At 44.4% G+C, this 17,170-nt stretch overlaps 2 protein-coding genes across 4 annotated transcripts in view; one reads left to right on the top strand and one right to left on the bottom strand.

Moving 5' to 3' along the window:
- The first annotated feature begins 968 nt into the window (after positions 1-968).
- On the top strand, positions 969-10,453 carry wdr41 (WD repeat domain 41). The gene is made up of 14 exons (XM_014138264.2): positions 969-1,258; positions 1,406-1,480; positions 1,747-1,862; positions 2,888-2,936; positions 3,206-3,334; positions 3,416-3,478; positions 6,574-6,685; positions 6,947-7,009; positions 7,131-7,235; positions 8,149-8,333; positions 8,492-8,613; positions 8,813-8,898; positions 9,677-9,810; positions 9,911-10,453. Exons 2-14 carry the CDS (start codon positions 1,433-1,435, stop codon positions 10,049-10,051), a joined length of 1,353 nt encoding a protein of 450 aa, XP_013993739.1. The 5' UTR covers positions 969-1,258; positions 1,406-1,432; the 3' UTR covers positions 10,052-10,453.
- A 3,379-nt stretch (positions 10,454-13,832) lies between these two features.
- Positions 13,833-17,170, bottom strand: part of LOC106568179 (high affinity cAMP-specific and IBMX-insensitive 3',5'-cyclic phosphodiesterase 8B) — a 97,495-nt gene continuing 94,157 nt past the window's right edge. For 2 of the 3 annotated variants that reach the window (XM_014138304.2, XM_014138285.2), the window contains exon 22: positions 13,833-16,452. In XM_014138304.2, coding sequence (XP_013993779.1) covers positions 16,343-16,452 — 110 coding nt within the window. In that variant the 3' untranslated portion in view covers positions 13,833-16,342. The remainder of the gene's footprint in view (positions 16,453-17,170) is intronic. The other variant, XM_014138313.2, reaches the window with a different exon arrangement.

Genomic DNA, 17,170 nt, shown 5'->3' with positions numbered 1-17,170 from the left:
GGGGAGGTAGATAGGGAGAGGGAGAGATGAGGAAAGAGGGAGAGGGGGAGGTAGATAGGGAGAGGGGGAGGTAGACAGGGAGAGGGAGAGATGAGGAAAGAGGGAGAGGGGGAGGTAGATAGGGAGAGGGGGAGGTAGACAGGGAGAGGGAGAGATGAGGAAAGAGGGAGAGGGGGAGGTAGATAGGGAGAGGGGGAGGTAGACACAGCAGAGCCAGCAGTCACAGAGGGAGAGATGAGGAAAGAGGGAGAAGGTAGAGAGTGTATAAAGAGGTAGATAGAGGGTAGACGTGGAGGAGAGGGACAGGGGGGGATTTGGGCCAGTGGTTGTCATGCTATGGTAATCTACAAATATTACTGAGTCACATAAACACTATCACAGAGAAAATAATAAGAGTCTAATAGTGCAGTCTTTGACAGTGTTGTTTTAGTTCAATGTCCAGAGAGGCACAATATTTTGAATGAGATGAATAAACACATTCTGTGTTTTCTATTTCAAGACAGATTTACCTGTCTAAACACTGCATGAGTAAATAGCAAGGCAAACATGTTGGTTCAGCCATAATTCCCCAACGCTTTCAGTATCTGTTTCCACTGAAGGATGTGCTTCTCTCCAGAGCTCGAGTTGTTGTGCACTGCCATCTAGTTGTCACAGATGAATGTGTAATTACAAGGTAACAAACAGACTCGCTATATGGTGCATATACATGTTATAAAATGTTATTTCATTTTTTAAATTCCTCCCATATCGATTATTTTACAGCGTGGAAAGGGTCGAGAAAATGAATTATGTATATCTCTGCACAAATTATTGTAATAATTATGGCCAGTACAAGACCACATTTGCTTAGAGATACCGTAGAGAATGGTTGTTAACCAGGTAACTATAGCATTAACATCACACAAAACAGTTAGCCAGCTATTACCTCGACAGACCCCTGTCGGTAATAAGGAAAAGGAACAGGCAGAACAATAATATCAGTTTGTCGACAGGTCTTTGCGAAGTTGCGTTTCCGTTTTTCACGTTTTCATTAATGTGTCCATTCTGCGCTTCCGTAGTTAGCTACTGTCACATGAATGTTTTGTTGTGAAAGCTCAGCTTGACAGTTTCATGTCAAATTTCACGGGTCTTGGTTTGCCAGCTGGATCTCAAGTGGCAGATTTCCCTACTAAATAACAACGAGATATCCCCGACAGCTATTTTAAAGGCGTCAAGACGACCGTGATCTGGGAACGTCTCACGCCAAATGATTGTTAAGGCAAGATATAATCACATTCTCTGCTTGCTAACCTGAATTAGCTTGTCAGAATTGTTTACACGCAGGGGTCAGCTGTTTGTCATCAACAACAGAAATTGCATATTGTGCCATGGTGCAACTTCTGACATGTCTTCTCCTTGTCATCAGAATCTCCTGCATAGCCATTAGCCAGTCATGCTGCGATGGATACTCGGTGGTCGGGAAGCACAGGGCTCTGTCGAGGTAATAGCTGGCTAACTGTTTTGTGTGATGTTAATGCTATAGTTACCTGGTTAACAACCATTCTCTACGGTATCTCTAAGCAAATGTGGTCTTGTACTGGCCATAATTCGTACAATAATTTGTGCAGAGATATACAGCATTCATTTTCTCGACCCTTTCCACACTTTTCTCACTATAACTTACCTTCTCTTATGTGATTGAATTCACTGAGTGGCTTTTCAACCTGCTGTCTCTCCTCGTCTCATTTTTATCCCTTATGTGTGCAGAAAAACCCTGTGCTATTCATTGGGGAGGAACAGCCCAAAAACTGGTTCACTGAACTGCAGGTGCTAAAAGGACATTTTGACATTGTTCGATTTCTGGTGCAGATTGATGACTTCAGGTAAGCACCTCTCTTCTCTCTCTCTCTCTGCCTCTGCTCTCTACCATCTGCTGGACTCTATCTCTCAGTGTGATTGACATCTGATCCTCTCCAAAGCAAACTTACAGAGCGTGACAAGAGCTTAATCATCACCACTGCTGGACTGTGTGTGTGTTTGATCTTCTCCTCAACAAATCTTTACTGGGTTGTGTGTATTTTATACTGTATGTGTGCGGTTACTCTATAGTTTACCCCTTTTCTTAACCCCCGCCTCCTACACACCTGCTACCCCACCTGCTCTTCCACCCCCCACTGACCACTGAATACATAGTTAACAGCCTTCACAGGTAATGCATTGCTTGGTGGAAGCATGCTGCGTGCTACTATGGTACAGTGGGTTTGCATAAGTGGTCTCATAAGTGCTTTCTAGCTGATCTGAGCGGGTGTGTGTGTGTGTGTGTGTGTGTGTGTGTGTGTGTGTGTGTGTGTGTGTGTGTGTGAGTTGGGTGGGTCCGGCAGAGCTTCACGCCTCGTCTACCCCAGTAATGACCCCCTCCTCTGGGCCTCGTCCTCTCCAGACAGGCCAGCAGCCCGAGGGCAGGGGCCGGAACATTCTCACCAGATTGCTTTTCAAGTCCCAAAATGTATCCTTTTCCAGCCCTCGTTTGCTGGAAAGACAGTTCCTTTTCTCTTCTTTCTTCTATCTCATCCTTTACTCTTTCTGATCCTCTCATCCTGTAGGTTGGTTGTAGATGGGTAGGGGTCAGAGGTCAGGGGAAGGAGCTAAGCCTGAGGACAGGTGTTTTTAAGATCCCAGGGGAGTTAGTGGATATTGTGAACAGTAGCTTACTCTCTGTTTCACTGAAACACATCCTTCTGGTTCAGTCATTTGGAGTTGATACATGTTTCTTCTCATTTATAACTGAAGAGTATTAGGTAATTATCACCATCATGCTTTGTTTTTAGCTGTGCTTTTAGGTGAATAGCAGGACTGTAAGCAGGACCAGTGTTTTGTCATGTCATAAGTAGACATTGTTGTCTCCCAGGTTTGCGTCGGCAGGAGACGATGGTCTGGTGTTGGTGTGGAACGTTGAGGTGAGCCAATTGTCTGGGAGGGGGGATCGAGGGGGGATGTAGGAACATATAAACATCCAACGGCTTTGACCAATAACTGGGTAGACTATTTAAAATGATAAAGCAAGAATAAAGGATAGTAGTGTTTTAGTAACACCAATAGGTGGCAGTGTTGTGAATATATTTTGAATAATACGAATTGTCGTGTGTGTGTGTGTGTGTGTGTGTGTGTGTGTGTGTGTGTGTGTGTGTGTGTGTGTGTGTGTGTGTGTGTGTGTGTGTTTTCTCAGACAGGAGAGAGGCTGCTGGAACTAAGGGGTCACTCCCAGCAGATAACGGCCATGACAGCCTACACACACACCAGTGGAGAGAACACACACACCTCCCTCATCACAGCTTCCTCGGACCGCACCCTCAGTGTATCCTTACACACACACACACACACACACACACAGACACGTAAAACCCTGTTGTTGTGTTTCCTGAGTGTTGTGGTTCAGCTGTGGGACCCAGAGACAGGTAACAGGGTTCAGACCGTCTCAGACCTCCAGTCCTCTGTCAAGGTATGTTCATCTGCTTTTCATCTGTTGGCAACACTTCATTTTACCCAACTGTTTCCACTTTAAAGAATGCAACTCGTTACCATATGTTACCTAGTGCTGTGTGCTTTTCAAGTTTCAAGTTTTTGTCATGTGCACAGGTACAGTGAAATGCCTTTCTTGCTTGCTCTTTCGCAACAATGCAGTAGGAGATATTAATAGTACTATAAAACAGTCAAGTAGAACTAAAATACACAAGAAATAGAAATAAGAAGAACATGGAAAGTAAGCAAGCTATATACAGGGTCAGTTCCAGGGTCAGTGCCAATACCATATTTCCAATGTGCAGGGATCCTGGAGTGATAGAGGCAGATTTGTATAAGGGTAAGGTAACTAGGCATCAGGATATATGATAAACAGAGTAGCAGCAGTGTATATGATGATTGCATATGAGTGTGTGTGTGAGCAAATGAAGTGTGTGAGTGTGTAGAATGTACATAGAGAAAGTGCAAAAAAAAAATCAAAGGTCAATGTAGATAGTCCGTGCAGCCATTTTGTTAGCTGTTAAGCACTCTTATGGCTTGGGGATAGAAGCTATCTTTGTTACCGAGTCCCAATGAAAGTCATTTTTTATTTTACCTTTATTTAACTAGGCAAGTCAGTTAAGAACAAATTCTTATTTTCAATGACGGCCTAGGAACAGTGGGTTAACTGCCTTGTTCAGGGGCAGAACGAAAGATTTTTACTTTGTCAACTCGGGGATTTGATCTTGCAACCTTTCGGTTACTAGTCCAACGCTCTAACCACTAGGCTACCCGCCACCCCGCGTAATGTCTTATGTAATTACCTTTAACATGTAGTGTCTAAAATATCTGGTCATTTTAGTCATTTCAAAAGAAAGTGATTAACGTTTTGTTGCTCAAATATTTTTTATTGAACACATACAAGAAAGAAAATAAGATATATAGAACAAGTAAACAGAAAGCAGAGGTCAGATGCCACCCCCCATAATTTGGTAGAGGGAACTTCCTTCCTTTTCCAAAACAACACAATATTTTTTTGTTGCCGAAATGTGACTAAGAGATGAGTTGTTTTGGGGGCTTGGTTAATCTGTTTAGGGTTTCTGACACTCCCAGGATGATCAGAAGTGGGTCTGAGTCAATTAAAGTCTCCAGAACCTCAGAGAGGATCCTAAAAATTCCACACCAATAACCATGCAGGTTAGAGCATAGGGCACAGCAGTGGAGTAGTGTACCCTCCGCAGCATGACATTTATCACACAGGGGAGGTACCAGGAAATATCCTATGCAGTTTGGTTTTGGAATAGTGTAATCTGTGTACTACCTTGAATTGTATGAGACGATGTCTGGAGTTAATGGAGCAGGTGTGGATATACTCCCAGCTATCTCCCCAGTCTGCCACAGAAATATCAGTCCCTAGTTCTTCCTCCCATTTTGCCTTAATGGCATCTGTAGAAGGTGTGCTAACAGATTGAAAAGCGCCATATAGACGAGATACCAGTTTGTCTGAGGTGGGACACATTTTCATGGATCCGTCAAACGTGGAAGGTTTAGCATTTCCAAATGTAGGAAGATGTTTTCTAACAAAGTCTCTAATCTGTAGGTATCTGAAAAAGTGACTTCTGGGAAGATTATTGGTTTCCCTCAGCAAATCAAAGGAGGCAAAGGTCCCTTCTATATAAAAATCCTCTATGGTATCGATCCCTAGCTCTCCCCATCGCTCAAAGGTGTTATCAAGGTTAGAGGGGACAAAGGACGCATTCTTCGCAGTAGGGAGCAGAATGATATTGGTATAAGGTCAAAATGGAACTTAGTTTGCTTCAGATACGGACTGTGCTATGTACAATAGGATTGTTACCATAAAGTGACATCTCCAAATTGACAGGATACAAAATCACAGCGTCAATAGAAAAAGGGCGGCTATCCTCACGCTCCATACTAAGCCAGCTGCGTCATCCAGACAAAACATAAGAGCACAGAGGTTAGCGGACCAATAGTAAAATATAACATTTGGGGTAGACAATCCTTCCATCTTGGACTTCCAGAGGTGTTTTTACCACTCCTGTGTGTTTTATAATCCCAGATGAATGGATTGATAATTGAGTCCAGTTGTTTATGAAAGGATTTAGGTATGAATACCGGGATGTTCTGGAATAGGTAAAGCAGTTGCTGGAGGAAGACCATTTTAATGGAATTCATTATTCCGAGCAGGGAAATTGGAAGAGTTCTCCAAAATTGTACGTTTGCAGTTGTCTAAAAAAACCACTATTTTGCTAAAAAAATATATTTTTGTACCCTTAAGTGTGTACGTTGCTGTATTTATATGTGGAATATTATTTTTCAACAAGAGAAGTTCATGAAGTGTGCGTCTTTAAATGTTCATTTGGGAGGGGGTTGCTAGGGGCAACAGTGCTGTTCCATATCTTTCCCTCACCTGTTTTCACCATCTCGCATACTGTTTCTATATATACAGTCAGTTCAGGTTATATTTAGACATACTGTGCATGTTTTTTTATGTCTGTGAACTCCAGTATTAATTCAAATATTTTCAATTTATTTTGTATTTTATTTCACCTTTATTTAACCAGGTAGGCCAGTTGAGAACAAATTCTCATTTACAACTGTGACCTGGCCAAGATAAAGCAAAGCAGTGTGACACAAACAACAACACAGAGTTACACATGGAATAAACAAACGTACAGTCAATAACACAATAGAAAAAAGTAAGTCTATATACAGTGTGTGCAAATGGCGTGAGGAGGTAAGGCAATAAATAGGCCGTAGTAGAGAAGTAATTACAATTTAGCAAATGAACACTGGAGTGATAGATGTGCAGATGATGATGTGCAAGAAGAAATACTGGTGTGCAAAAGAGCAAAAACTAAAAACAATATGGGGATGAGGTAGGTAGATTGGATGGGCTACTTAGGTAAAAGGTGACTGGGGGTGGGGGTGGGGTTTATGCAACAATGGTAGAATGGTAATTAGTCTCCATAGGTTGATAATGACTGATACCCTTCTCCAAGTGATTCTGTTGTTTAGGTGGAGATATAAGTGTGGGTGGGTACGTGTGTACTCTTATCGTTCTATCTCTGTTAGTGTCTGCTGGTGTTGGAGCGGTTGTGTGTGTGGGTGTCGGGAGGAAATGAGTTGTGTGTGTGGAACAGAGACTTCCAGCTGCAGTGTCAGAGCCAGCACCACGACGACACAGGTAATAACACAGAGATCATGTTAGGATACATTCATTCATAATGCACTATTCACACATTACCCTCATGGTACACACAGAGAAACCAGGATTACGGTTCAGTTGCCACAAAAGGGAGCAACCATTTTTAAAGGAAGGGAGTATTGTCTGATCTTGTCCATTTAGCACCACTTTTTGATAAAAGGCTTACTGTCGTTTGTGCTTATTCATGTATTTTTATCTCATATATGAAGGGATTCAATGTTAGTCTTGTGTTGTCTCAAGGAATCAGTGCCATGGTGGAGTTGCCTAAGAACTGTATAGCAGCAGCTATGGACAAAGAGATAGGTGAGTAGTCCTAGTAACCATTAGTTACCATGGTTGTGGTCCTGTATTCTTTATGAACCTTTGCGTTGTCCATGTATCTGTTTTGAACTAAGGTAAACACCCTCTCCCTCCCTCTGTGTAGTGATTTTCAGGCTGACCATGTCCACAGGGTCCCAGTTGTCTGTTGCAGAGGTCAGACGTCTATCTGACCACCAGGACAGCATCCACGCTCTCATCAACATCAATGGTCAGCCTTTATCTCTTCATCATCTCACATTTACCTTTGACATGTTAGTCATTAAGCAGATGCTCTTACCCAGAGCCCCTTAGTGCAATCATCTTAAGATAGCAAGGTGAGACAACCAAGTGTCACTGTCGTAGTAAGTACATTTTCCTCAATAAAGAAGTTATATGCATATGACCTAGCAGGTCTGATAGAGAGAGCACTTTGCTGATGTCAAATACACTAAGTGGACAAAACAGTAAGGACACCTTCCTAATATTGAGTTGCACCCCGCTCCCTCCCTCATGCCTTCAGAACAACCTCAATTCATCGGGGTATGACCTCTACAAAGTGTCAAAAGTGTTCCACAGGTATGTTGGCCAAATTTGGCTCCAAAACTTCCAACAGTTGTGTCAAGTTGGCTGGATGTCCTTTGGGTGGAGGACCATTCTTGATACACACATGAAACTGTTGAGCGTGACAAATACAGCAGCGTTGCAGTTCTTGACACACTCAGTGGTGTTCTTGGCACCTACCACCATACCCTGTTCAAAGGCACTTAAATATTTTGTCTTGGTCATTCACCCTCTGAATGGCACACATGCACAATCCATGTCTCAAGGCTTAGAAATCCTTCTTTAACCTGTCTCCTCCCCTTCATCTACACTGATTGAAGAGACATCAATAAGGGATCATAGCTTTCGCCTGGATTCACCTGGTCAGTCTACAGTATGTCTTGGAAAGAGCAGGTGTCCTTAATGCTTTGTACACTCTGTGTATATTTCAGGTTGACTTGGTTTAACTTAAAGTGAAGCTAAACCTTGACCGGGCAGTCTGGGATTTGAATTTCTGAGGTTCTACTTCACAAATTCTAACTCTATGGTATCTTCCTCCTTCCCCTCTTCCTCCTACTCCTCCTCTACCTCTTCCTTTTCAGATGGCCTGTTTGCCAGTGGGTCCCATGTGGGCGAGTTGATCCTGTGGGACGCTGTTGATTGGACGATTATGGCCTATGAGCACATCCTGTGGGAGGAGTCTCAGACCGACACCCAGGCTGAGATCCGATTGGCCGCTCCGAAACCCAGTGAGATGTCCATCCAACAGCTGACATCCGATGGAGAGGTGAGTACCCAAAGTGTTTTGACATGGTGAGATTATTTTAGCTTGAAAGTCAGTGTTGTTAATCAAGTCAAGTCAACTGGTATTTAAAGTGCATTATCACAAGGTCTCAATACACTACAAATGAATGATGTAATCTTTTATCATCTCTTTCTCCCTAGCTGATGGTGGCTGCAGTGGGCAGTGGTCTGTACGTGTACAGCATCATCACTAAGAGTGTTGTGGCCTACAGGAAGACAGCCCACGACTCCAATGTTCTACACACCATGCTGCTGCCTGATGGGTAATCAAATCACACCTGCTCTTATTAAGAGACCCACTGTTTGCTGTTCCCAAGCTCTTTATCTCAGCCACAACAATGTTATCAAACATAATGGTCTTTATCAGGTTTCACACGTTACCTGTGTTGTTCTCTTCTGTAAGGTACATGTGTGTCACACTGCAGTGTTTTTAGAGATTTCTTATATTGTGTGGTGTTGCAGGGGGCTGATGTCGTGCTCCGAGGATGGCAGTGTGAGGATTTGGGAGATGCAGGACCTCCTGTTACCTGCAGAACCAGCCTCTGCAGGTGAGTCATATATATACACACACACACACACACACACACACACACACACACCACACACACACACCCAGAGGAGTCAGTGTAGTGGTGGGATCAGAGGAGGGCTTGGCTAGACAGACTATGGCAGTGATGTCACTAGCCTAGGCTAGCGTCTATACTAATCCTACACAGCTGCCTTTGGCTTTGAAGTGGATTGGAGCGCTCCTCTGAGTCTGAGCTGTGGTCCTTTCTCTCTTTCCCTCTCTCTGTCTCTTTATTTTTTTTCTCTCTCTCGTTCTGTTCATCCATCACTTCACCACAGCTCAGAGCTCAGAGTCTGTCAGTGTGATGCCTCCTTCTTGAAGCACTGCCATCAGTCAGCGAACACACACACACACACACACACACACACACACACACCTCAGCCAAATCACATTTCCTGAGTTGGTTTTTCTTTTTGCACTTCCACTATAATTTATAAGGAAGGGAAAATATCATTTTGGTCTTTTGGGATTTGTATTGCCTTTTTATTGTCCATATTAAGATAAATGTTTTCATGTGAAAAAATGTGACAAGCCCCTAGGGGCAGGCAGTCTACAGTCACGTCTTATTGGATGGTTGTGGAATGTTTCTCATCCCAGAGCTGTGCCCACTGCTTGACGTCTCGTGGTGATGACGTCGTGGCTGATAGAGTCCATGTGCCAAACCTGTCTGGGTGCCGAGTCCATCTGAAAAGTCACAGCATCAGCTTTCTATTAAAATGTCTCTCTGTCCCTCTCTTCTCTCTCTCTCCATCCTCCAGGGTTCTTTGGGATGTGGACTTTCGGCAGGTCCAATAAGCAGGCGGGGCCTCCGGTGAAGAAGGTTCTTGAACTCCCCAGTCTCAGAACATTGGAACTGACGGGCGACCTGATTGGACACTCAGGGGCCGTGCAGGTATGATGTCACGTAATAATCAACGGACAACATTTAGACAAAATATCCTATTTATTTATACATGTTACCATTTCTGTGTTTTTGCTTGCGTGTCCTCCAGATGTTTGTGAGTTTTGGGGAGAAGGGTCTGGTAACATGTTCTACAGACCATCTGCTGATTGCATGGAAGAACAGAGAGAGAGAGTCTCACCTCCGCAGTCTCGCCCTCTTCAGGAAACTGGAGGAGAACGGAGGGCTCTGACCCCCCCCCCCACCACCTGTCAGTCACTAACACAATTATTTATGATTTTACAGAACTCTTTCTACTGGAAGTTAAGGTTTTAAAGAGGGGTGGAATGTATTTGTTCCCAGGTGTTGTTATTTCACTGTCTCTGAGGTTCATGGATGTGTCTATGTATATGTAAAATGTGATGATTTCTTTAACATGTTTGTTGGTTTAGTGATTTTACAACGTGTGAAATTCTGTGTGTTTCAAGTCTTCAATTTTAATCTGATGTTCTTATATATGCCTGTCTTCAAGTTGGTCACACATTTATTTGCCAAATGTCTGTATGGTTATTTGAACTATTTTTACCCCACAATTGCTTGTTTTTTAAAGCCTAAAAATAATGTCACAAATTAAAGGTACAACTGGTCACAAACACCATATTGCAGGATATGTATATTTTAAAAATGTTTGTTTCTCACTAATACATTTAAAAAGTATTGACAAAGTATACAAAATCAGACGTCCTCTGACAGAGAACAGAAAAGACTGAACTCATATCCACTCAACTCTGGAGCATCCAACCAGAACAGCTTTATAAACAAGCCTCAAACCATAAAATCCTTCCAAAATGCATAAAACATTACCATTATACTTTACAGTTGCATTTTCACGGCCAATAATGACAAAACAATGAATAATTACTTTAAAAAATAGAGCTTGTATACATTAACGCTTGTGGAGTTTCTATTGGTTGTTCTGAAGGAAAGGGATTGGCACGTTCTCCGTATCCATTGATGCCAGTCTCTGACCAATGACAGAGCCTGGTTAACATGACATCATAGTAGATGTCAGCCATGCTCTCACCTCAGCAGAAACAGTTTGTTTTGGGGGGAAAAGAGAGGAAAGGAAGCATGAGGGTGACATCAGATCTGACCACATCTCACTGGACAACAAACAAAAGTCAATAAAAACATTGTTCTAATAAAAATAGATGAAGCTCAATGGAGAACAGTCCATGGGACACTACATAGTGGGTTGTTGAAGTCAGCAGTAGCTAGGTAGTTTCCAGTGTCGTATATCAGTGAAACTCTCAAAGCCTTGACAGAGTGAGCAATGGGAAGAGGTTTTAAGGCATTTGTCTTACCATGTTCTGAAACTAGCATACAGTCATTGTCAAACACACGGTTCTCTCCATAATACCTGTAGTATTCACCTGTCGAGGGTCAGTCTCAAATGACACCATGTTCCCCACAAAGCACACTTCATTTGTCACTATATGGGGAATAGGGTGCCATTTGGGACATTAATATACTGTGATACTCTGACCAACCAGAGAATGAGGAGTGGAGGAATGTGAGACATGAGCCAGGTTAAAATTCTAAAGTAAAATAGGCCTTCTCTGGCTTAGTCTAGTGGCTTTGTTCAGCTGCTCACTAACCCAAACAAACCACATGAAACCAAACAAACCATTTGAAGCTAAATTAACCACATGAAGCCAAACAAACCATTTGAAGCCAAACATACCATTTGATGCTAAACAAACCATTTGAAGCCAAACAAACCATTTGAAGCTGAAGGAACACTGTTTCAGAGGAGAGGAGCAAAGTAAGGCACCTTGAAGAAGATCACTGTTCCTTCGGTTAACTACGTACGCCAGTTTAGTTTCTCTTGGTTGAATTTACACACATGCACACATGCGCAAGCACTTTGAACTCAGAACTTAACACCCATTCATAACACATCTGACCATAGCTGCAGGAAGATGTTTGGGGGGGGTGTTGTAGAATATTTTTTGGGGGCACGCGCTATAGACGGCTATATATCGGTCTGATAATAGAGGACTAGTAAAGCCCATTGCACTACTTCTGTAATTATTATTTTTTTTAAATCCGTTTTTTTCAGGGGAGACACCAGCACCCTCAGCACCCCTACTTCCAGCAGGCTATGCCATTGACTGCCTGTCTTGTATGTCTACTATGTAGCTGCACAAGGACATTATTGGAACTGTATTTCCCACTACCAACCAATGGAGGGAGACAACTACACAGTAATGTGTTTTAGATGATGGGAAGGGAATGATCATGTCATTTTGAATCTTGTTTTAATAGCAGAGTCGGAGTTGAAAACCAAACAGAACCAAGCAGCAGTACAGGGTACTGGGAGCTGGCCTGATGGTCTCTTTTCCAAGAGAGGATCCAAAGACAGGGTCAATCTAAAAGGACCCCATATTCCCCATAGAATGCACTACCATTCTGTACTGCACTTTATAGGCAATAGGATGCATTTAAGACGCAACTGTTTAAGCCCCAAAAGCTAAGTGTGCCAGTGTCTCTCACCACATACATCTCTGCCCCAAAAGTAGTGCACTACATAGGGAATAGTTTGAGCCAGGGCCATCCAAGTCTTTCATGCTGTGTCTCTCCCATGGTGGTTTCATCAGGCTGCTGTGAGGTGGCTCTCTGCTCAGACCACACTGCTATGCTACATCATAACGGACTAGCAACACGCTATGGGGACACAGGAGGGACAAAAAGCAGTATGAAAATAAAATGTACTCCTACAGTCGTGGCCAAAAGTTTTGAGAATGACACAAATATACATTTTTACAAAGTTTGCTGCCTCAGTGTCTTTAGATATTTTTGTCAGATGTTACTATGGAATACTGAAGTATAATTACAAGCATTTCATAAGTGTCAAAGGCTTTTATTGACAATTACATGAAGTTGATGCAAAGAATCAATATTTGCAGTGTTGACCCTTCTTTTTTAAGACCTCTGCAATCCGCCCTGGCATGCTGTCAATTAACTTCTGGGCCACATCCTGACTGATGGCAGCCCATTCTTGCATAATCAATGCTTGGAGTTTGTCAGAATTTGTGGGTTTTTGTTTGTCCACCCGCCTCTTGAGGACAAGTTCTCAATGGGATTAAGGTCTGGGGAGTTTCCTGGCCATGGACCCAAAATATCGATGTTTTGTTCCCCGAGCCACTTAGTTATCACTTTTGCCTTATGGCAAGGTGCTCATTCATGCTGGAAAAGGCATTGTTCGTTACCAAACTGTTCCTGGATGGTTGGGAGAAGTTGCTCTCGGAGGATGTGTTGGTACCATTCTTTATTCATGGCTGTGTTCTTAGGCAAAATTGTGAGTGAGCCCACTCCCTTGGCTGAGAAGCTACCCCTCACATAAATGGTCTAAGGCTGCTTTACTGTTGGCATGACACAGGACTGATGGTAGCGCTCACCTTGTCTTCTTCGGACAAGCTTTTTTCCGGATGCCCCAAACAATCGGAAAGGGGATTCATCAGCAATCCGATCCCTGTACCTTTTGCAGAATATCAGTCTGTCCCTGATGTTTTTCCTGGAGAGAAGTGGCTTCTTTGCTGCCCTTCTTGACACCAGGCCATTCTCCAAAAGTCTTCGCCTCACTGTACGTGCAGATGCACTCACACCTGCTTGCTGCCATTCCTGAGCAAGCCCTGTACTGGTGGTGCCCCGATCCCGCAGCTGAATCAACTTTAGGAGACGGTCCTGGCGCTTGCTGGACTTTCTTGGGCGCCCTGAAGCCTTCTTCACAACAATTGAACCGCTCTCCTTGAAGTTCTTGATGATCCGATAAATGGTTGATTTAGATGCAGTCTTACTGGCCGCAATATCCTTGCCTGTGAAGCCCTTTTTGTGCAATGCAATGATGTTTCCTTGCAGGTAACCATGGTTGACAGAGGAAGAACAATGATTCCAAGCACCACCCTCCTTTTGAAGCTTCCAGTCTGTTATTCGAACTCAATCAGCATGACAGAGTGATCTCCAGCCTTGTCCTCGTCAACACTCACACCTGTGTTAACGAGAGAATCACTGACATGTCAACTGGTCCTTTTGTGGCAGGGCTGAAATGCAGTGGAAATGTTTTTTGGGGGATTCAGTTCATTTGCATGGCAAAGAGGAACTTGGCAATGAATTGAAATTCATCTGATCACTCTTCATAACATTCTGGAGTATATGCAAATTGCCATCATACAAACTGAGGCAGCAGACTTTGGGAAAATTAATATTTGTGTCATTCTCAAAACTTTTGGCCACGACTGTACAACTGCACTGCACACCAGAGAATAACTGGAATGTTAGAAATCAATGGGTTGGTTGTGCTTGGAATATTAACATGCCCTAGCCACTGCTCTCATGTTGCGATACTATAATTAGTTTCCTTCATATTTGGAGATTACAATTATCTACAGCATGTGTCCACATCAATGTGCCTAGTTAAATAAAGGTAAAATAAAAAAGATATATGCCTTTGATATTTAAATGGTTGCACTGGAACTTTATGACCTTTTTTAAGTAATGAATTATGATTAGCTTCAATGCAAGCTGTCATAAATCTTACATTTAGCCTACTGTAGGTCAGATAATTCACCTCTTATTTGGTTTATAAGTGAAGATCAACAGTACTTAATATAGTGTTATTTTTCTCCCACTTGTCGCTAATAGTGTTGTAATTCTGTTCTAATACTGTTCCCACTAAGCCCCAGTGTTGACAGGATAGTTATCTTTTAAGAGCCATGTGGAGCAGAGTTCCAGAGTGGGCTGAGTGAGTGCTGGTTCTAGCCTCAGAGGGGAGCCTGATGGTGAGCTAACTGCATGTGAGGCATGGCTCTCTGTGCAGAGCTCTGGTTCTCCCTCGTAGAGAGAGATATTACAGCAGTCAGTTCAGCTGGGCTCTGCTCTGTAAACCTCCTAGGTATGGAGCGAACACAGACCTCTAACTGCACTGGGGCTGCTGCCAAACACACACACACACACACACACACACACACACACACACACACACACACACACACACACACACACACACACACACACACACACACACACACACACACACACACACACACACACACACACACACACACACACACACACACACACACACACACACACACACACACTTCTCTGTATGATTCTGCCTGACAGGGCTTATCAGGGCTCAATATTACTTAATACTTTCAGCTGGCGAGAGAACAAGGTGAGCGGAGTTACAATTTTCAGTTGGAATAGTGAGTACAGTGTGCGTCTGCATGTGCTGGAGTGGACGGATTTCTCTCTACATGCTTTAGTTCTGTAATCATTCCGTGATCTCTCCTCTTTTAGCTGTAGAAGTTACAGTATAATGAAGCTTTGGTACCCATCTCAGCATTACTACGTACTACAGTAGAGACAGAAAGGTACAGTATGAGAAGAAATAGCAGACTCTTATCTGAGAGAAGAGAGCAGAAAAACAGACAGGAAAAATAAAAGATTTTGAGAAAGTGACTTTGAGCTGCTAAAGTGCAGTTGGTTGGTTTGTAGCATGTTGGTCCTCACCCCTCAGGCTGGGACTGATTGGTTGGTCCTCACCCCTCAGGCTGGGACTGATTGGTTGGTCCTCACCCCTCAGGCTGGGACTGATTGGTTGGTCCTCACCCCTCAGGCTGGGACTGATTGGTTGGTCCTCACCCCTCAGGCTGGAACTGATTGGTTGGTCCTCACCCCTCAGGCTGGGACTGATTGGTTGGTCCTCACCCCTCAGGCTGGGACTGATTGGTTGGTCCTCACCCCTCAGGCTGGGACTGATTGGTTGGTCCTCACCCCTCAGGCTGGGACTGATTGGTTGGTCCTCACCCCTCAGGCTGGGACTGATTGGTTGGTCCTCACCCCTCAGGCTGGGACCGATTGGTTGGTCCTCACCCCTCAGGCTGGGACCGATTGGTTGGTCCTCACCCCTCAGGCTGGGACTGATGGTAAGAAGGACTGTAGAGTCCCATTAGGGGCCCAACAGGGACCAGAGAGGGGTCTGAAGAGGCTGACTTCAGCCTCAGAGGGCAAATCTAAAATGTTACCCTATTCCCCATGTAGTGCACTATGTTTGACCAGAGCCCACCATGCTAAAATTGTCAAGGGGCATCATTATGATTCTCTGTATGAAATCTGTTTTCGTAGTTTGAGGCAACATCAGATAACCAAAGATGGGAAATGTGTTTGGGTTGGGGCTCTGGTCAGAAGTAGTCCACTACATAGGAGATAGGGTGTCATTATGTCAGCCAGTATGACAGTCCCCTGGTTTCTTGTCAGGGCTCCAAGCTGCAGACTCTGAGGTTTGCAGGCTCTAAGGTCTGCAGACTGTAGTACAGTCCAATGTGTGTGGAACTGGGTAGAATCACAGTGGGAGGGGCTTAATACCAGTGCTGGGCTACATTCGCTGTCTCCCCCTGCCCTGAGAGAGGGAGGGATGGATGGAGGGAGAGAGGGAGGGAGAGGGAGGGATGGAGGGAGAGAGGGAGGGAGGGAGGGGTCATGGAGGAGAAGGCGGACGCAGGCTCTTGCACTTCATGTCGTCCAGACCCTTCCAGTACTTGTAGTTCTCTGACAGGTGCTCCATGAGGTCAGGTAGACTGGCGAAGGCTGGGGGACAGAGGAGAGTGTGAGATTAACACACATCTGCATGCACACAAACACATGAGCCAGCGGTAGTTTCCACACAAGGAAATGACAGCTAGGGCAATTAGGTCTCAAGCAGTTTGTGTTTGTGTGGGTGTTGTTTACTTCCTAGTTGCCCCTCTGTCTGAGCCTGACCTGGCAACCACCCGACAACAACCCAGCCCTGACCCTGGCGAATTAAAACCTGCTGTGTGAGTGTGTTTGTGCGTTATGCTTGTGTGTGTGTCTCTTTGTGCTTCTGTGTGTACTTTTGCGTCTGTATGTGTGTGCTGTTGTGTGTGTGCTAGTGTGTGTGTGTACAGTAGGTTCTGCTTCAGTGCATCTCGACTTAACCCCTCCTGCCCCCCGGATACCCACCCCTGCCCCTCCACCCTTTCCCAGTGGCCTCTGGGAATTTTCCGTGACATCACCAGCTTTGTTCACTGTAAACACATGTATTCTCTTCTCTGGGGGGGTAACCCCCAGCAACACCCCAGAGGTCAGGGTTCATTTCATGGCAACGGGGAGATGGGAGTTATTATATCCTGTCCTCCCTCCCTCCCTCCCTCCCTCCTCCCTCCCTCCCTCCCTCCCTCCCTCCCTCCCTCCCTCCCTCCCTCCCTCCCTCCCTCCCTCCCTCCCTCCCTCCCTCCTCTTTGCCCCTTCGTCTGGCTCCCATCCCTCCCTCCCTCCTCTTTGCCCC

The sequence above is a fragment of the Salmo salar genome, chromosome ssa01 (genome assembly GCF_905237065.1).
Source record: "Salmo salar chromosome ssa01, Ssal_v3.1, whole genome shotgun sequence".
Taxonomy (NCBI): Eukaryota; Metazoa; Chordata; class Actinopteri; order Salmoniformes; family Salmonidae; genus Salmo; species Salmo salar.
The sequence above is the reverse complement of the archived record's forward strand: the minus strand, read 5'-3'. Positions and strand labels throughout refer to the sequence as shown.

Bases quoted from the DNA above. Each gene is read 5' to 3' on its own strand.
- wdr41 (XM_014138264.2), top strand. From the start codon at position 1,433: ATGCTGCGATGGATACTCGGTGGTCGGGAAGCACAGGGCTCTGTCGAG. The intron at 1,481-1,746 runs GTAATAGCTGGC...TTATGTGTGCAG, and splicing joins AAGCACAGGGCTCTGTCGAG to AAAAACCCTGTGCTATTCAT. The intron at 3,479-6,573 runs GTATGTTCATCT...TATCTCTGTTAG, and splicing joins ACCTCCAGTCCTCTGTCAAG to TGTCTGCTGGTGTTGGAGCG.